Source organism: Myripristis murdjan, chromosome 4 (genome assembly GCF_902150065.1).
Source record: "Myripristis murdjan chromosome 4, fMyrMur1.1, whole genome shotgun sequence".
NCBI classification, from domain to species: domain Eukaryota; kingdom Metazoa; phylum Chordata; class Actinopteri; order Holocentriformes; family Holocentridae; genus Myripristis; species Myripristis murdjan.
Genome location: NC_043983.1, coordinates 2,554,821 through 2,577,081, shown reverse-complemented (window position 1 = coordinate 2,577,081; position 22,261 = coordinate 2,554,821). Strand labels below are relative to the sequence as shown.

Sequence of the window (22,261 nt, the reverse complement as noted above, 5' to 3'; positions counted from 1 at the left end):
AAGTAAATACTGTAGTGTAGATGAGAGAGACTGAAATCTCACATATGCAGTGATGGATATCCTGAGAGTGCGGAGGAAGTGGTTGTACCTGGGCCTGTAGGTGACCCACTGCTTTGGTTGGTATTGGTTTTCTTTCCAACCTATTAGTCACCACTCCTGTCAACAACCAAAGTATACAAGAGATCAGACACTTGCACAACACAGCAGAGAAGACTACCCATACAGACAGATGGGTGACAAATTAAAGGAAAACCAACATAAAATAACATAGTAAGGTGTTATTAGGTATTGTCTCATTTAAGCTTTGATGATGGTGGTGGAGAGTCCAAAATCTCCTGTTGGTAGTTATTATGATTTACAGCATTTTCATCCTCTAACCATTCAGTGAGCCCCCTTGTGTTGTGGATGCTGTGTCATGCTGGAAGAAACCTCTCCCATCAGGATAGAAATGTTTCATCACAGGATAGAACTGATCAGTCAGAATACCTTTGTATTGCTTTCCATTTGACCAGAATACAGTGAAGGACAACATCAGTTTTTTCCAGTTAGTTAATTAATTTTATTGACAACAATGTAAAACATTTGCGTCCAAACATTAAAATATCAATTTTTTGATAATTTCCAAAATCAGATACTGTACAATCATGACATTCATGGAATAATAACCACAATAAAAGAATAGAGACTTAGAACACTAATCCACTTGCTGATGCTCTAACTCAGGCAGGCATGTAACATCATTAGAAGTCTCTTGTCAGTTCATGAATAGTGACTTCAGTTGGGTAGAGTAATGTCCATATTTTTTCCGGATCTCTTGTATAAGAGGACACACGAGTATGTGTTCCTCATTCTGTATACCCGTCCTGCAGCAGCACACCCGGTGTTCAGGTGGGGTACGGCTCCATCTCCCCATTTCCACTCGTAACCTATGAGCAGATAACCTGAACCGGGTGAAGGTTATTCTCAGATGTCTTCTGTAAAAGGAGCATTTCTGCAATAGCGTGGGTGGATGGTCATATCTGGGTTGATGGCTTGGTAAGTCTTGTACCTTGTCCCCTCCTGTGCCCGCAGCTTTCTGATCATTTCTCTACGGTCACATTCAATGTGATCTTGTTTTTCTAGAATGTTATTTATATGTGACATCATGCCGTTTTTTGTGTCCTGTGATTTTGAGCACAAACCACAAGGGGTCATCAAGCAATCTTTGTCATTGCTGCATCTTATTGAAAAACCTGTGTTGCTTGTCTCTCACTAGGGCCTCTACAGTGGGGAGTCCTGCCTCTATCAGACAGGTTAGGTTCGGTGTAGTTGTTCTTACCCCTAGTAGGGACTTCACCGCAGTCATGTAGAGAGACTCGACTGGCTTCAAGGGGACACTGAGCCATCATTCACAGCCATACAGAACTGCTGATGAAAAGGCAGCCTCGAAGACCTTTAGTTTCACACTAAACGGGGCAGCATAGTTAGTAGACAGGAAAATGATCAGCTTGTTTTGTTTTCTCTTTTACATGCAAACAAGTGATGTTCTAGCCTTTCCATTAGCAGTGAAAATAGCTCCAAGATATGTGTAACTATCACAGTGCTTTGCAACAAAGGAACCCAGCTAAATAGGCTGCCTGTCTTGATCTGATCCCAGTATAGCCATAAACTTTGTTTTATCTTCATTAACGACCATGCCATACTCATCACAGTATTCCTGTAAACATCTCAGCTTTTCACTTAACCTGTCTCTTGATGTTGCTAAAAGAACAGTGTCATCCATTAGCATAAGTGCGTGAAGCCATGCCAACAGACCATCCTCACCACATCGTTTTAGTTTTCTAATAAGAATGTCAACAAACAATACAAACAGAAAGCAGGATGTTGGGGATCCTTGTGTCACACCTATGGAGGCTGTTACTGTGGTAGAGCCCAGGATGCTGGTTGTCACCCTGTACATTGACATTAGAGCCAAAATCATATTAGCTCCACACCCCAAACCCATAAGGATTTTAAACAGTTTTCCTCTGGGAACTCTATCATAGGCTTTAGAGAAATCTACAAAAGCAATGTACAGCTTCACTTTGTTTCTGACACTGTATTCTATAAGGAGTCTTAGTGTTACAATGTGTTCAATACAGCCTCGTTTAGGTTGGGCTCCTGCTTGTTCCCTGGATGGCTTATACCAGACCATTAGTCTATTGTTCAACACATAGTCATACAGTTTTGCTGCACTATTGATCACACTTATTCCCCAGTAATTATCACAGTTCAGAGGGTTACCTTTCTTAAATAGCATGATTAGTCTGGCAGGGGTCCAACTCATTGGATAGCCCGTTACAAAGATGGTGTTTAGGAGTGTACATAGGAACATTAGCCATTCACCTGGTAGTAGTCTGAACAGTCCTGGGCTTACCCCATCAGGGCCCGCTCCTTTCCCTGGTTTCAACTGATGGTCAATCATATGTTTCACCTCTGCTGTTGTGATAGGGTCATCCAATAGTGGTATGTTCACCTCCCAGTCCTCCATATGCAGGTTTTCGTCCTCACTGGCAGGGGGGTCAAGAAGCCTCTCCATGTGTTGCTGGAATTCATGTTCAGATGGCATCTCATGTTTAGAGGCCGGAGAATACTGCCCCCTCCAGTCAATAGCCTGCCACAGCATCCTAGCATTGTCACATTCCAGTATTCGCTGCGCCCTTGGTAAAAGACCATTTGGGCATACTTGATGTCTGGGGGTGACTTGCCTGCTTTGGGCAGCAGAGTTATATAGAGTCTCTGCAAACCACATACCTGTGTTATCTGGATTCCGGCCATAGTCAATGGTAGAAACATTCAGTGCACCTATGATACCAGCAAATCGATCTGCATCAATATTTGTAAAAGGCACTGGTTTTCTGCAACAAGACTTTTCTTCAGGAGTCATAATAACATGCCTGCATAGATCTTGAGCCTGCTGTAATAGGATTTTGGCATCAATTATTTTTTCTGGGAACTCTAGCTCTATAGACCAGGGCATGATCAGATGGCATTGCAGTATTCTGGTTTACGTCAAAGTTCTTTACACACGTGATATCTCGCGCCGTGATGAGGCAGTAGTCCACTTCTGATATCCATTTGTCTCTCTTGCGATAGGTTAGAGGACTAGGGAAGGATATAGACACTGTCGACAGGTTGTTCACCAGCAAAAGCCTGTTGTCTTTGCAAACCTGAATAATCCTCTTTCCATAGTTATTTACTGTTTCATCAATAGACTTGCTATTGCTATCTTCTATCAACTCATTCACCTTGTCTCCACATCTAGTGTTCATGTCACCAACCACAATGTAGCCAAATGCTTTGAGTTCTGGCTTGGATTTCTGAGATACTCACATCAGAGAAGAAGTAGAGCACTGCCACTCAACTCTCAAACGTGCATTTGTATTTGTAATGAGCGTTTTGTGCACTATAGGCCTTCTATAAAATCCCTCTCTATGTACAGGATCTTTTGGAAGAACAGTGTTCCATCCCTCCAGTGGAGTTCTAGAGACATGAAATGAAGCAACTGAACTAAAGATGGTAATGCAGAACGAATCGGCTTGAGCATGCCGGCAAAGTGCAGAGGAGATTTGATGAAGCCAAACAGTGGGCTACGCAGACATAGTTGGAGGATATACAAACATATACAAATATACAAAGTTAAATGTCATTGATGAATTGTGTTAGAGCAGTCACCTCTCTGATGCAGAGTTGTTTCTGACTGAATCACCATGCCAGATCCTGTGCTCAAACCGCTTAGAGATTCAATAGTCTGCAAATGACCCCTGATACGTTTGAGCCCATCCATCCCATTCTGCATGCAGCTGATGATACACATTATGATGGAGATATATCAACTAGCTTTCCTGGTCAGGCTGGGTGACATATTGATATTAAATCAGTACTGTGACATGATAATGGATAACATCTGGGATTTTAGATATTATAATATCATGATATAGCATAAGTGTTGTCTTTTCCTAGGTTTAAAGGCTGCATTACAGTAAACATTCATTCAAATTTCATTGGAGATATCTTGAATTAGAATTTCTCCTAGTAAAAAAAATGTCAGAAATGTCAAAGCAGATATCTTCACTTGGTTTGCTCTAGCAAAAGTTGAGCAATGACTTGTAAAGTTAGTGGTATCTCAAGCAAAAATTCAGTGCAGATATGTCATATTTGCCCATTTAGGGAGCAAGAAACACATTTAGCCTCAGCCAGGAATCAAAAAGGTAATGTTGTAAACTCATGGATTCTGTATGTGGAATAAAACTCCCATCTAGTGGACAATCTCTGATCTGCAAATGTTGGAGGTAGTTCAATGCATTCTTGGACTCAACATTTAAATTATTTTTAATCAAGATCAAGTTGATGTTTGAATTATTTTTAATAAAGATCAGCCCTCCCTTCAAGGGGATTTTACAGGAGTTTCCAGAGGATTTTCAGCAAAATAAGGGTTAGGTTAATCTGTCATTTCATTCAGTGGAAAAATAGCACTTGTACATAATATATAATGACTAGTTTGATAAGAGCTTTCACATTTTCACTGTTATCTCCAGAATAACAATAGAGACAGACAACAAATATCTTTTCAAATGGACAATGATACTATGGGGATCTGTAATCTGTAAACTGACAGTCAACAATTTCAATAATAGTCTATTGTCAAACAGGGGACGGGGTGTCACATTATTCAATGCCTCATTTTGGAATGAGATCTTTGTTTCGATATGAATTTATTACACTTGAGATGCAACAGTTGGAGCTTCACCATAATGCCAGTCTTTTGGATTGTGGCTAAAATCCGATGCACTCTTCTCTCCATGCAAACAGAAGTATTACTTGACTGAATGTCAGTTGCTGTCTGTAAGTTAATGCTGCAGAGAAACCACACAGGAGTCTACTGTTTCTATTTATTCTATTTTAGGTACTTTCCAAAGCTGTGGTGAACTCTGTGGTAGCAGGTAAATTAGTGTGTTTCTCTGGGTTTAGGTGTCGGGGATGTTTGGAGATGCAGGTTCTGCCATGGTCCTCTGGTAGGCACAGAGCTGAAACACGCCTGGAAGAAAAGAATCTCAGTTAATTAAAATTGAATCCAAAAAATAATCTAAATGACTCTGACATCCTCAGTCCTGCGGGCTCATCATTTCAAATGAATGCTACATGGCTGAGCTCTGTTCAGACCCACAGAACATAATTTGAAATTCCAGTGGAGATCCCATGGTTTCCAAAGATCCCAAACATGTGCTGCTGAATTTCAGGGAAATGTGTATAAATGATGGACAACACATGTAGATATTTTCTATTTAATGTAAAAATAAAAATAAATAAATAAAAGAAAGAAAAATAAAAAAAACAACTCTTGTGAATGATTGATATAAAAAATAACAACTTATTATTCAGCTTATGTATCATCTTATAAAACAGTTTTTGGTTTGTTTGTTTGCTTGTTTGTGTTTTTGGACAGAGTCATTTTGAACTACTCACTGCAAAAATAAACATGGCGATAGCCCACCACCCCCACACTCCCTCACAAAAAAGGAAGCTGTGGGTTTTGAAATGAAACACCACAAATGCACAGGAATCTGTCTTGGTGGCTACAGCTGAAGAGATGGTTGTTATACTGAATTTAAAGTCTCCCTTAACACTACAGACTCTGTGGATGGCCAGGGAAGTTATAAAAAGTGTTTCCTGCATCGTTTCATCATCTGACCATAAGGACCTTTATGAAATATCTGCAGCTTGCAAATTCACACATTTTATGGCAGATGTCAGGTTCTGAGCCATAACTCTGCTGTCTTACTTGACTGAGTCAGGTGTCTTGGTAAAAGGATACTTCCAACAAGATTTTTCTGGTAGAGCACTGTCGTGTTAACTGCTACATTGCTTTCAGAGGTGTTGATCTTGAAAACATGCTCTTAATATGTGGTGCCATGCAGTTAAAACAGAAAATGGAACAAAAAATGGTGGTTACAGACAACAGCATGTGTGAATGATTAGTAAAATTACAAATATTTCTTTCACAGATATTAGTTATGTAACAAACCCCTACAAACCTCAAATTAAAACTAGGAGAGTGCACACAGTGGAATGGAGATTTCTGCTACCCCTTTTCTGCCAACGAGGAGAGGCGGAAACACACTGACACTGTCTGTGTATTCCCACTACTCAGAGCACTACTGTGCTCAGCGAGAAACAAGTTTTTCAAAGGTTTTGAATCACCATAACCCCAAGAGATCCTTGAGGGGGGGTTAATATACAGCACACCTTGTTGGACTTTCACATGAATGCATTCAAGTTGAATATGAACTGGCACTTCCCAAAAAGAAAAGGTTTGCTGCGTGATCATTTGGGTCGCAGTCTAGTGCCTCTGCCTTTGCTAATGTTCAAGAAAGAGAGAGAGAGAAGAAGATGGAGAGGGAGGGAGGGAGAGAGAGAGAGAGAGAGAGAGAGAGAGAGAGAGAGAAAGAGAGAGAGAGTGAAACAGGAGCAGCGGTAGCGAGAACAAATGTTTTTTTAAAGGTTTTGCATTACCACAACTACAAGAGGTCCTTGATCATTCTGACATAACTGTGCACAAAATGGGCCCAATTGAATGCAAGAATAGCTGTGGACAGATACACACACACACACACACACACACAATGCAGGCTGCTGTCTGGCAGAGATGAAAATAAATCATTGGCCTTGTGCATTTTAGGTATTTATAGACTTATAATGAATGGCTGGGTAGGGTGTCAATATCTTACTCAAAGATACTTCAGCAAGACAAAAGGTTGAAGCTGCAACTTTTCAGTTACGGGACAGTCTGCCTGACTACCAGGGCACCCAGTCACCCAAGCTGAGTGAGCACTGACTCCAAACAATGGCATGCAGCTTCACTTTTTTATTGAACCCAAATGCACCATAGTATGTGGGCCCACGCCCCTGACAGAGGTGTGGGTCCACACACTGCTGCTGCAGCAACAATTTTTGAATAACTAAGGACACTTGTATTGACATTTGTATTGTTGGGCAGCTTACATGAAGCTTAAATTCCTGTATCACTGCTCACAGAATGATTAGGCATGACAGAAAAGTGGTGACAAAGAAATAAAAGCAGTGGAGAGATGATAGAAAGGGCTTTTTTTATACCTGCAGCGAAAGCCAAAATGATGGCCACCCAGCCTATGATGTAGGACCAGGAAAAGCGCCAGTCAACAAAGCGTTTGCCAAAGAACGTGACCGTCACTCCGGTGTAAATGGCCAGAGCCAGCAAAGCCAGGAAACCTGTGGATAGGGGAAAAATGACCCGCTTAAGTAAAACATATGCATGAAAATAAATATGCTGCACAGACAGACCTGCATGAACAAGAAACTGCTATTCCAACACATGCATACTATAATTCTGGCTCCATACAAACAGGTAGACCTGGAAAGTTCGGATATTATATATATATATAAAAAAAAAAAATTTAAATGAAAATGTCAAAAAAGGTTATTCAGCCCTGATATCCATATAGTGATTCAGTTTATGAGGTTGTAAATCCACTGTCATTTATAACGTGGAGGGTTGGAGACTGTCTCTCTCCCCACATGTTACCTGAGAGGACGAGAGCGATGCCGCCGGTACGGACCCTCCTGTTCTTGGTGCCGTTGGTGAAGGCGCTCAGGCCGAGCACCACGCCAGCAAAGCAACTCAGCACCGCCAGCAGCATGAAGGCTCGCGTCGCATCCCAGAAGGCTGTGCACAGAGATTATTTAGACCAGCTCACATTGCCTATGTTTTGTCAAGGTAATGTCAAACTTTGTCAAAATAATTTTTCTGTTGTTTAATGCTCTGTAGTTGTTTTGGCATAAAATGTTCAAATTTAAAGATACTGCATATTGCCTCTGAGCTAAAAATTACATTGCAACTTAAATTACAGTTAAACTGCATTCTCAATTATGTTTTCAGTGTGAATGTGTTTTTGTCATGGATTACATTTGTTTGTAACGTATCAGAAGAACATTTGTAATCCTTCAGTTTCAAACCTTGTGCTAGGAGGCAGGAGTGGTGGCAGATGGGTCAAACAACCAACTTTCACCCAAGCAACCTGAGTTCAACACCAGTGTGTTTATAAGCTTTTGTTAACCTAACCATAACTGTGGCTGAGGTGACCAAACTGGCAAAAATGTCATCCAACATGATTTGCAAGATATGTTGATTAGAAACATATTTACAAGACATCAGTAACAAATATAATCTGTGGCAAAATATGTTTACGCCTAAATCTAATTAAACAATGCAATTTAGTTGTATGGGAACGTAATTCTGGGAGACAGGGTTGTGGCACTAAGTATCAGCTGATAAATGGACTGCATTTCTATACAGCTTTTCTAGTCTACCAACCAATCATTCACCCTCACACACACATTCACACACTGATAGCAGAGGCTACCATGCAGGGTGCCAAGCAGTCAATCAGGAGCGGTTAGGGGTTCAATGTGTTGCTCCAGGACAGTTAGATGTACTCTCTGGAGGAGCCAGGGATTAATCACGACCCTTCCAATTATCTGATGACCATGTTACCTCCTGATCCACGCCACCCCAGCCAGTGTGCCACATCAAGCAACCTGGCTGGGGTCTGCAGGTTTGACTCAAAACATACTGTTATTGGCCTTAAAAAAAAAAAAAAAAAAATCATCCAGTCACTATGTTCCATGTACTCACCTACAGTTATGGTGTGGGCATGGCATTTGTGGTTGATGCAGAACCTCCATAGCCCCTGATTGGCTGAGCTGCCAGAGTAGCGGTACTGCATCCAGAAGTCCGTTGCTGTGGAGACAATGAGGAGCACGAGGGCGGCCACACCGCAGAGCGTGCCTCCTCCTGCTAATGTGTACAGCATCGAGGAGAGGCTGGGGGTAGCACTGTCCTCCTAAAGGCTTTCCAGACGGGAGGGGAGAGGCAGAAAAGTTGTACTCAGGTGTGATTTACACATGGCTGCCCTGCATGGATTAGCAGAACATAATTCTACTGAAGATCTGTTGTTCCAACTGTTCAGTGTCTTCTGAAAATATGGTAAATTATGACTACCATCTGCGGTCATCTCTGGTGTGCACTCCTGAGTAAGGAACACAACAAACGCTAAACCAAAAAATGCATGTTATCATGGAACCATAAAGTAACTTTGACAAGAGTCTTTTGGGCACTTTCCAGTCATATTTAGGTGTCTGTGCAAGACGACCAAGTGGCCATTTCCACCATACGAATCTCTATCCTACCCAGCCCTCTGCAAGACACACAGCTGTCTGACTGCAGGTTTACAGGTAGGTGGATACACGATGCTAGAATTTAAAATTGACTTCTGGAAGTGCTGCATGTTTTTGTCAAGTAAACCTCTATGATAGAAGGTGGCGAAATGTCCCCAGTGACATACTTGGTCAAACCCCCCACCATTCCTCTGCTAGGTTTCTATACAGGTGATCACTTAAGTGTCATCCTTCAGAACTGTAAAATAAGTTTACAATGAACAAAAAAGGATAGCATCCTCTGACTTGAACCCTTATAGCAGACAAGAAAAAACTCACAAGGCCACATTATAGGGAATAATGGAAGGAAGTTCCATAGCACATAGGATTACTCCAACATAATCCTGTATCAGTAAATGACACTGCTCCAAAATGATATATCTATTTGTAAAGAAAAACTGTTGTCCACCCTTACAAAACAATTGCTGGCATGAAAATAAAGACCATCATGGTTAAATTAAAAGTTGTCGTAAGTTCTTTCTTTTGCTTTCTAAATAGTCTCTCGTTTCATGAAGTGTCATGAGGCAATTCCTCCTCCGAAGAATTCCATAAAGTCTTTTGGAATGAAACCTTTCAAATGCACATGTCCCCACATCAGATAAGAAACCAAGAGCCATTCATCAAAACACTATCAAACTGGCCAAAGCCAACAAAGTACTTCACCAAAACAGCTGTGCAACAATGGGACTGCTGATCAGGCAATTCAGAGTCATTGTTCATCACTAATTCCTTTTGTGCATCACACACTAATCTTCTAATGCTGAGCCATAGAGAACTGTCAGCATTGTTGCTCTCTTACCCGAACATTAAGCTGTAATCATTTTACACACGTACAGTCGTGTCAATGTCTGTGCGGAACCCCAGCCCTCAAACTCCACATTTCAAAGGCAACATAACAGCACAAATGCAAATCTTAATTTCAAATGGAAATTTGTAATCTCAATATCTTGCTGGACATTCTTGTCAAAGTCTTGTCAAAGGCAACACAGACTGGGATTGTAAGCCAGCTTTGTGAGCTGTAAAGATTTTTCTCCCAGGCACCAGAGGTAAGAGTCTCAGAACATCCTCTCGTCATTCTCTTGTTAGGTGCATGTGTTCTCCAAAATATTTTTTTCAGTTGCTGCATGTCTTCTGAAAGTCCATAAATGCTTTTTAACACTCTGCAAACCAAATTCTATCCTCCTGGCAATACAGTACACTTTAGCTACAGTATTGTAACATTTTTCTAAGTTTTGCAAGCCCAAAAAAGAATGGAAGTTATTTTTCTCTTATACCTCTGTGTTGGTTGGAGTGTCTCTCTCTCTCTTTATCTCTGCAGAGTTGGTGGCTCTCAGTGTGCCTATCCTTTTTAAGCCCTGTGCGCCTGGCTCTCATTGTCCGCTTGACAATAGAGGGAATGATCGAGCGCAACATGTGAATGATGGCAAATCCCCCCTTGGTCTCTTCTCTCGGGTTCCCTCGCTCTGCATCCCTCTGTCACCCCTCTCATCCTCTCCTGCCCTCCCCTTCTCTTTCACCCTAACGCTGTTGCGCTCTGTTCATTTATGCATTTCCCATCTGACTCAGATTCTGTTTTTCCTCACACCTTCTATCATCTTTCCTCAAAAGTAGCTGATCAGGCCTGGCAGCGCCTATGTGCATCATGGGACTCTTTTGTGTCAAAGGCCACAACCCCTTCAACCTACCCACCAATGGTTCATCCAGGCATGCCATGAGGTTCAACCATGTTCAATCACCAGGTACCACCTAGCCATCAAGAGAACGTTACAGGCCTGAATGCAGAACCCTGACAGTGTGGGGGTCTGTTGGCTCTGTTATACTGCGGGGGGCATTTTCCACTTGTCCCCTTAGAGAGAAAGCTCACTGCAAAAAAATACAAAGCTCTTCTGTCTCATCACCTTCATCCCATGATGAAACACCCCTTCATTAACCAGAACTGCATGGGATAAGCTGGACCATCCAATATCATCAGTGGAACAGGGGTTCCCTCAATGTCCCCTGCCAAAGTTCAATTTATCAATGAAATTTAACCCTGCTCACTAATTGCTTCTGGATTAAACCTAGGCTAGAAAAAAAGAGGTGGAAACAGAATCAGATGTTTTTAAAAGTGAAAATGATGGGGAAATGCTGCCAGCATCCTCATTGTAAATGTGTGGAAAGTCTTGAAATTCACAGCACAGTGATTGTATTCAGGCAAACAGAAAGTAGGATATCACGTTATTGTGCACAACTGTAAAATTACCAATGGTAAGAGATCACCGCACCCTGTGTGCCTGAAAAGTTGGAACGTGCACAGCACTCGTGCATCATGGACACTGCCTGGCAAACTGATGTTGATGCTGATGAAGCTGAGGATGAGTAATTACACTGTTATCAATATTAATAACAGGCTGGTGCAACTACCAAACGATGAAATTAGATAGCCAAAGTGGCTCCTAAAATCTCCTCACCATCTCACTGAGCTGTCCTCCTTTTTGGGATGTGAATGTATCATTTATGCAAAGAGTGCAAGGCTTTGGCTACCTCGTGGACAGTCCAACAGAGGTTTTACTCAAACCAAACGGGTGGGCCACTCTGCGATACCACAAGCCTGTGGCAAACCACCACAGTGCCACAGTTACACTTTTATGCACAGACATGGAAAGCCGAAGTTGGATGTGTTGGCACTTCAGGTAATCATGAAGCTGCAAGCTAAAATATTGAATTTGCTTTTGCTCTCCGGAAATTCCTCAGCTAGTCTGTATCAGAGAAGCCTTCAGTGGCAACACATTCCCACCAATGCTGGCTTCTTTCTCAAACCCAGATTCCCCTGTCAGTGGGAATTGTTCCAGCACTAGGGAAAACAGTAGCTGCAATAATCACTCGTCTCTCTTATCAACAAACCACATCTTGTATGAACTCTGCTGTCATTTCAAAGTAAATGAAATATAAAGGAAAAAAGGAAGATCTCTCTTGCAACAAGGGCCATTTTAGATGCACTTAGTGCGGGAATATATCTGCATGGAATATTTATATCTGATCACTATCCAATCAGGCAGGTTGCAGTGAAGCATCAAGTGTGGACACTCATATCTGGACAAAGCTGAGATCCAATGTGGCACATCCAATCACAAAAGTCACATCGAAAAGACAAGCGCAACCACGTACAGATTGGTTTCATAGCCAGTTTAACAGTGGCATGATCCAAAAAAAATACACAGAGAGGATTTTGCAGACTGGTCACAAAATTTTTACACAGGGAGCAAAAGGAAAATTTTTAAATGGACCTGGTGACAACAGAATGGTATTAGATCTCCTGAAGGCAGCTTTAGTGTAGGAAATATGAAAACAAAACAGAATAGGTTGAAGTTGCTGCAGGTGAGCAAGCTACACGACAAGGATTACCTGCACAGCTAAAATTAAGCTAGAAAAGTCACCAAAAACAGTGTGCTCAGCTCCATGCAATTTAAAACCAACCAATATCATCACAAAACATTTGCTTAAGCCATGGGGTTGGTGGCGGTTGAATAGGTAGGAACTTCACAGGCATACTAAGATTCCTATGAACCGCTTTCTCTTGGTCCGCTGCACAGTTCCTGATTTTGAAGGTATGGATGTTCTCCTGTTTCTCCACGACAGTGTAGAGGTGGCCCTCCCAGCCATCAGCCAGCTTTCTCCTACCTCATTTCCCCATGTTAGCCAAAAGGACTCTGTCCCCAACATCCATCTGGGCAATCCTAATAGTGTTTGCCACGCCATGTCTGAAACACTGTACATAAGCATCAGAAACCACCACCCGATCATCCAAAAGCACATCAAACATCATGTCCACAGGTAACCTGGTTGTCCTAGCAAATATCAGTTGAAAGGGAGCAAAGCCTGTGGTCTCATACACTGTGGCATTATAGGAGAAGGTGAGCGATCTCAGTAGCTGGGGTGAACTGTGCTTGGCCACAGGTGGAAGGGCTCTGATCATATTTCCAAAGGATGTGACTGAAATCATCAAAGGATGAGTTGCCAGGTGAAGGGATTTTAAAACTGGTGTAATAAAGTTTCCATTTTATAAGTCCCAGTTAAAACTCTTGTTGTACAATTTATAGTGTGTTTAGTGCTGTATGATTGAGAAGTATATCCTAGACACATATACCCATCATGGATCAGGTTCCACCAGAGCATGTGTTCAACATCAGCAAGCATGGAGACACTGATGTCCATCAGGCCTTACTGGACAGAGAGGTATGGTCTGCTATGATTGATGTACTGAAACAGTGCTGGACATGGATTAAAAAGCAGCTGTCAGCTAGCCAGTGGCTGTGTTTCCATGCAGCACTGTGTTGTATCTGATTTACTGTGAGGCTACTGTTAGACTACAAATAGCACATTTTTCATGACACATCTTTCAGATTTGCACTATAATCACAATACACAGGTCAGACTCATTTAGGCTGCCATGTGTGACACCTTCCTCAATGACGTCTTACCTTAAATAACATATAAGCACAGTGGGTATAGCATCTCTCTGGGTATTTCACTACCTCAAATCAGAAATTACTCACTATTAAGACCCCAACATGGTATAGTCCAAGGGCACACCTGCCTTGTTTCAACATACACTTTACCCTTGTTCCAAGAAAAATTCCTATGAAACTGCACTGGAAACAAGTGGAATTACCTCATCCCACTGGCAGATAATTTCACTTGTTTTAAGAAAAAGAAGATTCAGACACAGTATAAGACTATTTGACATGTTAAGGTGGTGAATTTTTTTAAATAAGGAAACTGCAAAGGAGGATATGGAATAAAAACCTCTCTGGTGGGGATTTTGACAAACTATCTACAATATAGATTTCCAATTTCTGTTGTAAATACCTTTTATCCTGAGAATTGTATTTGCATGAGTCAACTACCCCTAATGAGATTTAAGATGCCACCTTTCAGACATTGTCACTGGTCTTCACAGCTTTTTTCTGTGGGTACTTGAACCTTGAAATGTGATAGTGATGCAAGACAAAACTGGCAATTCAAGTGTGAAAGAACTGTATTTGAAATAATCATTTTGATATTCATGACAGATTTTATCACACCACCTCTTAGTTCAACAGTAAAGTTGTTTTTCAGTGTGCCTTTTTCTATGGTCTTCAGTCAGAATCGCTCTCTGACAGACTTCATCCATGGCATTCTTACCTTCAGATAAATGACACTTTGAGTACAGCATTGCTTTTTCAACAGGCTAAAGTGTTTTCAGGTGGGGACGCTACAGCAACACAATATCATCAAGACATTTTGCCATAGTGATCAGAGGGGTAGCCACTTACCCAGTCATGAACTAACTTGTCAACTCTATGTGAAATATCACCTGTATATATACACATGTAGTCTGAGGCAGTTTCAAAACTCAGGTAGGGGTCTTGAGCGTGCTGAACTGATGTGCAACTTGAGTCGGAATATAGTCAGTGTCATGGTATAATCTTTTCAGTGTCCACCATCCTTCAAAACGCAGATTCAAGATTCTAGTTCAAGTTTATTTAAAGCCAAATATCAACCAGGACAACACCCCTGACTTAATCCTCATAACAGGCAAGACTAGATTCTTTGTCATTCTTCAGTCAACAGGTGTAAGGGAGAGCAAAGTTATAGTTACTCCAGACCAGGGCAATTAAGAAAACAAGGCAAATATGACAAGACAAAGGAAGATTATTTGTTGTGTTACATTTGTTGCATTTCTCTCTTCTGCTTTACGTAATTCTACATTATGTGTTACCTAATATGAGTCTGACAGCCCTGCTTTATATTTGAACATGTTTCTGTCGATGAACTCCACTTTCTTGTTTATTTAAAGAATGTGGTCATGGGAGTAAAATCATACAATCTTTTTACATGCTAATCCTATGCTTTTTACGAACAGTATGCTAGAGTAAATATAGCTAACGATCAAACAACCATTTTAGTTTATCTGCATCACTTAACCAAATCAGTCCTGGAGTTTACCACTCCTGAAACAGTGTAAACCTTAAGTCGTGGCAAAAAGAACAATAAAAAACCATGAAACTCAGTTCTGTCCACAGGTCACAACAGGCACCAAGGCGTTCTTCCTGTCCTGTGCCATGGTAAGCGCAGGTCTCAAGGAGACCTTTTATTTTCATAAACTGCCATAACACTAAAGCCAAAAGATCTGTTGTGACTTTTGCATTGTTTAGTTTCTTTGGTGTTTGGAAACACCATTTCAAAAACCAACTCCAAATAACAACATATTTCAGTTGAGGTGGAAGATGGATTAAAAAGAAAAAAATGAGATGAAACAAGTTAAGACATGTTTTTTTTTTTGTGCAAGTGTCTAAGTGTTTTTTGTTTTTTTCTTTTTGTGTACTGCTACACTGTCTCTGTCTGAGTCTCTTGAGGAATTGGCAACTCCTGTTGGGCTGTTGGCACGTTGGACACTTTGTTTCTCTTGGCAAAACTTTGACTGATCTCCATAAATGTTCTGTTTTTGGTCTCAGGGAGGACGATGAAGAGGTACACAGACACTGTCGCACACACCACCACAAACACCAGGAAGGTATAGGTGTCCAGCGCCTCCTGCACAAACCACAGAATCACAGGTGGGTGAGTTGGTCACTCTGAAAAGTTCATGATACATCACATGACTTAAGCTATGTTAACAGCAATATATCCAGCAGATTGGATGTTCACAATATCACCAGCATTTTCTATAAGCATGTCATTCCCCAGGATGATGCAGATGCTGCCACTGGGCCAAGTGCTGAGGAATCCTCCATCCAACTTTCTCCAAATCAGAGTGGTGGTGGAACAGTTTTTGGTTTTTGTAATTCCCAGATACAAAGTCAAAACAAATCATAGCGACAGTGTTGTGACAACTTGGGACACGCATGGGAGTGATTCCTCCTCCTGAAGGAGATTATCATCATCTTGTTGATAAAGCCAGTGTTGGGCGTCCAAACAAAATAACTTGTCCAAATCAATTAGAATTCAGTCTCACATTTTGTGAAACTGTGCTTCTTGTCATCCAATTCGTTGTTATTTCTACAGGCTGAGTGAGCAGTGATAGCTGTCTATGCAAAGCAGGCTAATAATGTGTGTCAGCATCCATTTATGGCTTACTGCAGGACTGGGTATGCGCAATTTTATGGTGACCGAAATGTATAATACAGAGCAGTGCATACATGACTTTATATTTCAGAATCTACAGAGCATTCTGTCTCACAGCACAGACATACTGCTGATCACCACCAGATGATTGTAGGGACTGTTTTTACCAGCTCCGTTTAGTAAGTTCACACCTCATTAAAACACCTTTTTATGTCCTGTTTTAGTCTTTTGTGCCTTTTGACCTACAGATGTGTGCCACTAGGAAAACAGGCACACCCATGAGACCTGCAGCCTTGGCTTTTTGTGTTTCAAACTTTGCACTGCTTCAAGCTGACACCTCCGCAGTGGGCTACTTGATATTCACTGTTACTTACAACTGTATTTATAATTTCACTTTTTTAGTAAGGAAAACCCTTAAATGAATGAGCATGCCACAGCAGCCTAAAGTACACAACAATGTAAATGCAATTATTTTGTAAGAATGAGAGTCACGTTTTCATGTTTGATGGCCATCTTACACTGGCATTAAATTCTGCTGTACCCCGCTGACCTGGCAACAAACTAATGCAAGCTATTTGAGTAGCTATAAAAAAAAAAATGACTTAAAAATGTAGTGATAAATGATCAATCATTAACTCACTAAGGATAGCAGATCCGATGTGGTGGGAGAGATTATTGTGTTACGCTTAAATACAGCAGCAAATACCACTACAGAGTCTGAGCTGTCACATTAAGTATCAACACTGACTACATTGTAAAACTCAGCTAGGGGGACAACAGAAGACAGTGGATCTTAGCATAAATGACCTAACAAACCTGCATGAAAGGGAACACCAGACCCATTATGAAGTTGCACAGCCAAAACGCAGTTCCAAAAATCAAGAAGGCCGCTGGTCGGTACGATTGTTCAAACAGTTCGGTGACCACAATGGGTAAGGTTGCAGCTGAAAGAGAAGTCAAAGATATCAGTTTACAGCATGGCAGTAACTGCAGGTGTTAGACCAGGACTATTTAATGTCAGTAGCAAGTGGCCAAATTGGAAATTCACATGAGGGTCATGGGCCCCACAGAATAATTTGTCGATGAATGGCTACAGGTAACTCTTAGTCTCACAGTGTAACACTAATGGATTTACTTCATGAAATACAATTGCCAGCGCATCTCTTTTCTTTCACTTTAATGATTTATATTAATCAATTCCAGACAGCAGACAGTCCATACAAATAGGTGGTGCAGATAGGGCTACAAGTGCAAAAAGTTACACCTAATAAAACCAAGAAGACTGATGTTTTTCTGACACGTCCACATTCAAAAAGATAGAAGACAGAATGAATATAGTAAAACACGATCCATCAGCCTGTAGCCTTTAGCCTATGTTTCTTTATTTATCATAGGCATTGCAGACCATAGAAAAAAACATAAGGGCTATATCCGGGCCGCAGGCTGCTAGTTGAATAGGCCAGGTTAGAGGTCCTGTTCCCACAGGGGCCACTCACGCTAAAAGTGTGTGCACCCAATAGAGAGAATGTGAGAGAGAATGAGAAAGTCATTACCTGGACCAAAAACAAAGCAGGAAAACACAACCATTATGCAGGCAAAACTGAGGTATGGCATCCATGACACTCTGTCCTGGGAGAAAAGTAAAACATCCTTTAGTTATAGGTGTGTGTGTGTGTGTGTGTGTGTGTGTGTGTGTGTGTGTGTGTGTGTGTGTGTGTGCATGTGTGCATGTGTCTTATTAAGGTGTTGGGCCACCACAAGCCACCAAAACAGCTTTGATTCAAGTTAACTTTATCGTCATTATATGGTGCAGAGAGCATGTACAACAAAAAGGTAACTTGTGGCTCCATCTAGCGCAGAAGGCATGGCATAGATGGCATAGATATAAATAATACAAAAACATACAATATTACAAGCAAAACAGTACAATACAATACCAGCAGCAGGGATGGCAACAATGCAACTGTGTGATGAACTCAGACAGGCTGATGCAAGCCCATGTAGAATCTAATTAGTCAGTTTGAGGACTTTCACATCTGCCCTGTCATGACTTGGGAGCCAATGAGGGCAGGTCTAGTGTGGTCACTCCCTGTCTCTGGTCAGGATTCTGGCAGCAGCATTTTGGACCAGCTGAAGACTTTCAGTACTAGAGGCGGGCAGACCCAAGTACAGAGCAACACAGTAATCGAGGTGAGATGTGACAAATAAATAATGGTAAGGCCTCATTTTAGCGATATTGCAGATGTGGTAAAAAGGTATTATGAGAGATGATGCAGTTGTCTGTGGGGTAAGGTCACTTAGAGGACCAGTGACCCGCATTTCAGTCTTGCCAGCATTAAGGATTAAGGAATTAGAAGACACCCAAGCTTTAATAGCACATAGATGATAGGTATGAAGATCTGAGTTTCGTCAGCATAACAATGGAAGCCAATCTTATGACTATGAATAATGTCACCCAGAGGGAGTATTTAAAGAATAAGAGAGGGCCAAGAACCAACCCCTGAAGCTCTTGGCAGACACACAGTTTTCTGTCTGAGAGATAGGATTTCAAGCAAGAGTGCCAGGCCACAAATATCAAATTCAATTCTCCAAGCACTTTAACAATATGGTGTGATCCACAATGTCTTGCGCTGCACTGACATCAGGTATGATAAGAATTAAGGTGGCACCAGAATACATGGCTAGTAAGAAATCATTTATCACTCTAGTAGATTGAAAATACCTGAAGTCTGACTGAAAACCTTCAAACAGATTGTTGGAGGACATATGGTTGAAAAGCTGAACAGCTAAAAATTTTTTCAAGATTTTTTGAGAGAAACAGGAGATTAGAGATCGGCCTATAACTAGTTATTGCTTCAGGGTCAAGTGTTTTAACATTTTCTTCTTCAAAATACTCATAACTGACTTAATGGTCCTCTTGCTCTGGCATGGCACCTTTGTGCCCTTAAAATCTGATGCCTAAATTAACAAAATATTCCTGGTTTACTGGCTTTGTTTTTTTGTTTGTTTGTTTGTTTTTTGTTTGTTTATTTATATATATATATATATATATATATATATATATATATATATATATATATATATATATATATACATATATATACATATATATATATATATGTATATATATAAAACACTTTGTCTTTGTAAGAATAATCAGTTAAATATGTACCTGAATATTGATGAAGACTGTTGTAAGACTATAGAAGACAGCCATTCCGGAGAAACCTACAATAAGAAGTGGCTTTCTTCCAACATGCTCAATCACCAGCGCCTGGAGGGAAAAGGCAGAAAGAAAGAAACACTTTTCATGGCCCTTAACACTACATATATATATATATATATATATATGTGTGTGTGTGTGTGTGTACAGGATAGGTGCCTGCAACTTCATACTCACTGAAATAATGCAAGAAATAAGCCCCGCTCCACCGACACCTATTGTCATGTAGGAGATCAGGCTCTTGCTGAGGCCAGCTTCAGAGAGGATCCTGCTGCAATAGTATAGAAGCTAGGAGACAAAAACCAACAAACACCCCATGCAGATGGTGCCAGACTTGTCAGAAAGAGGGTGGTAGTGAATTGTACAGATGTGATCATCTCACGACTGCCTAAATATACAATTTGCATCTGTCAACTTCTAGTAACTTTTTGAACATTTAAACACAAATACTTTAATAGTACTATAGTAAGAGTACAGTACAGGTAATGTTAAACTATTGACTGGCGTGATGTCAGCTCATTCAGAAATAGGCCTGATGTTACTAGGACAGTCAATGTGTTAACTGCATGCAATTAATGTTAGCTGCATAACACATTAAGATTTGCATCAGTGTGTTGGGTTTAGCCTCTGTTACATCATTCCATGACTTGTGAGGCCTCAAATGCATGTCCCAATCCTCAAACCCAAGTCTGCGCACAGCGAAAACTGCTTTCCCCCAAATTACACCATTCATGAGGAGACCAGTCTGTGTCACAAAAACAGAGAATCACACTTCATTTCAATGTAAGAATGGAACCTTACAGCACTGCCACCAGAAAACTGGTTGCAAGGCACACTGATGATGACAGTGATGATTTGCCAGCGGACAGCTTTGCTTCTCAGTATTCCCAGGACAGAGATGGTCTGCACATTGTTCTGGGCTTGGCTTTCAGCTTGGGCCTCCTCAAGCTCTGTGGTCACATTGTCCTTTCCCAGGAACCTCTTGAAGGCTGGCACAAATACAAGGTAACCATCGTTACTGTTATCATTATCATGTGATGTCTCCCTGTCCACCTCTGCATCACATATTCCATCATGTTTATTAAGATTTTAACAGACATTAGATCTAAAGTCACATAGCTTCCTACTTCAATCTCCCCAGTTTTAATATATTCCTCAAGAGCATATGTGGAAGGGGAAGCCCACCTTCATCACCTTCATTGTTTGAAGACAGCCTTGAGTTTATTAAGGTTATGTGGTTGTTTGGTGTGTCTGAGTGTCAAAGACCTTGCCCAGTTGGAGTGGAAAACCAACAAATTCCATCAGAGAATCCCTTCCTCTGATGATGCACTATAGCTGCCCTTTTCCTGCCTGTCTCTACTAACTGGTTGGCAAATAGGGAGCCTACCCACCACACACAAAGACAAAGTGGAATTTTGCAATTCAGTTTTTCAAGATTTTCTACCTGGCCACCCATTCAGCAGCCTGAGCTGTGTTATGACACTAACTACATCTGGCATTTAATCTGTGCTTTTCTTGTTCCATTCTTCCACTTTTTATTCTCCATTTTGTTGAAATCATAGCATGATCTTTTCTTTACATCATGAAGTTATTGATCACATTCGAAACTAAACTGGAGCTCATTCCAGGGATGAGGCAGTCAGTAGTGGTGTGTTTAGGTTATGGCACTCTGTTTGGCAGGCCTGTGTGGATAAGAAGTCACGCCATAGTACCTGGCTACTAACTCTGCTCATCATCCATCTACCTAGTGAGAGAAGATGAAGAGAGACATTGCTAAGCTACATTAAAGAGAAGGAAGCACCATATGGTCCTTTTGACTATATAAAATCAAACATAGCTTTGTTCCTTAAGCCAATGGAGCCCCATTGGAGGGCCAAGCCTGTGTGAAATATGATGGTATGGTCATGGTAACTCTAGTTTTATTATCTCAAAGGTGATGACCTCTGACAGGTAACGCTACCACTTTAAATGCCTCTAAAAACTATAACCACTTTTGTATCAAGTGTTCAGGCTTTATTTGACCTGTGACTACTTAATAAAAAGTAGTAAGTGACAAGGAGTCACATTTCCTGGACCACATATTTTGCCCCCAGGTTAACAAGTGTCTCAGCCTTTCAACCTGACCATGAACATAAATTGGTCAATCAATTGGTCAGGTCAATCAAGCTACACTGAGGTTAGCATTGGCTACACAAAAGCAAGAGCATATCGCGTATCATTGCACTTTACATTGGTTGTAGATGAGCAAGTGACCTGTTTATACCTATGAAGATCGGAATTACACTGAGTTCAGTTCCCTAGACCCTATACAATTTGGTGGTGTATCACTGATTTTCACCATCTCCCTGGCTGATCTGTGTGAACCTTGTCGGTCCCAGCAATAGTAACTAGCGGAGCAGGACAAAGGATCACAGTCTTTATATGCATTTTCAAAATTAGATGAATTTCAGTGGTAGAATTCATTTTGATAGAAGTACAGTAGTTTTGGTGTTAACTTTGATATCTTATAGTCGTATACATTTGCAGTATATCACTAGTCAAAAAAGGTACCGATTTCTGCACCAGCCACGTCCTTCTTGTCAATCAGCAGGTAGCGAGGGCTCTCAGGCATATAGGACAGCACAGTCAGCTGTGACAGTGGAGGGAGTGCAATAAAAGCAAACAAGAAGTTCCACCTGGACT

At 41.1% G+C, this 22,261-nt stretch overlaps 2 protein-coding genes across 2 annotated transcripts in view; both read right to left on the bottom strand.

The window, feature by feature from the left end:
* Positions 1–4,936: 4,936 nt before the first annotated feature.
* On the bottom strand, positions 4,937–8,867 carry lim2.2 (lens intrinsic membrane protein 2.2). Its single transcript, XM_030049972.1, has 4 exons — positions 8,690–8,867; positions 7,580–7,720; positions 7,132–7,266; positions 4,937–5,056 (listed from the first exon to the last, which is right to left on the bottom strand). Exons 1-4 carry the CDS (start codon positions 8,865–8,867, stop codon positions 4,986–4,988), a joined length of 525 nt encoding a protein of 174 aa, XP_029905832.1. The 3' UTR covers positions 4,937–4,985.
* Positions 8,868–15,618: 6,751 nt separating this feature from the next.
* Positions 15,619–22,261, bottom strand: part of LOC115357881 (solute carrier family 2, facilitated glucose transporter member 9-like) — an 11,212-nt gene continuing 4,569 nt past the window's right edge. The window contains exons 6-12 of the mRNA XM_030049639.1: positions 22,130–22,261; positions 20,381–20,568; positions 19,757–19,867; positions 19,529–19,630; positions 17,910–17,985; positions 17,173–17,300; positions 15,619–15,825 (exon numbers count right to left, since the gene is read on the bottom strand). The exon at positions 22,130–22,261 is cut by the window's right edge and continues 1 nt beyond it. Coding sequence (XP_029905499.1) covers positions 15,619–15,825; positions 17,173–17,300; positions 17,910–17,985; positions 19,529–19,630; positions 19,757–19,867; positions 20,381–20,568; positions 22,130–22,261 — 944 coding nt within the window. The remainder of the gene's footprint in view (positions 15,826–17,172; positions 17,301–17,909; positions 17,986–19,528; positions 19,631–19,756; positions 19,868–20,380; positions 20,569–22,129) is intronic.

Bases quoted from the DNA above. Each gene is read 5' to 3' on its own strand.
- lim2.2 (XM_030049972.1), bottom strand. From the start codon at position 8,867: ATGCTGTACACATTAGCAGGAGGAGGCACGCTCTGCGGTGTGGCCGCC. The intron at 7,721-8,689 runs GTGAGTACATGG...CTCTGTGCACAG, and splicing joins TGCCCACACCATAACTGTAG to CCTTCTGGGATGCGACGCGA. The intron at 7,267-7,579 runs GTAACATGTGGG...CCCTATCCACAG, and splicing joins CATCGCTCTCGTCCTCTCAG to GTTTCCTGGCTTTGCTGGCT.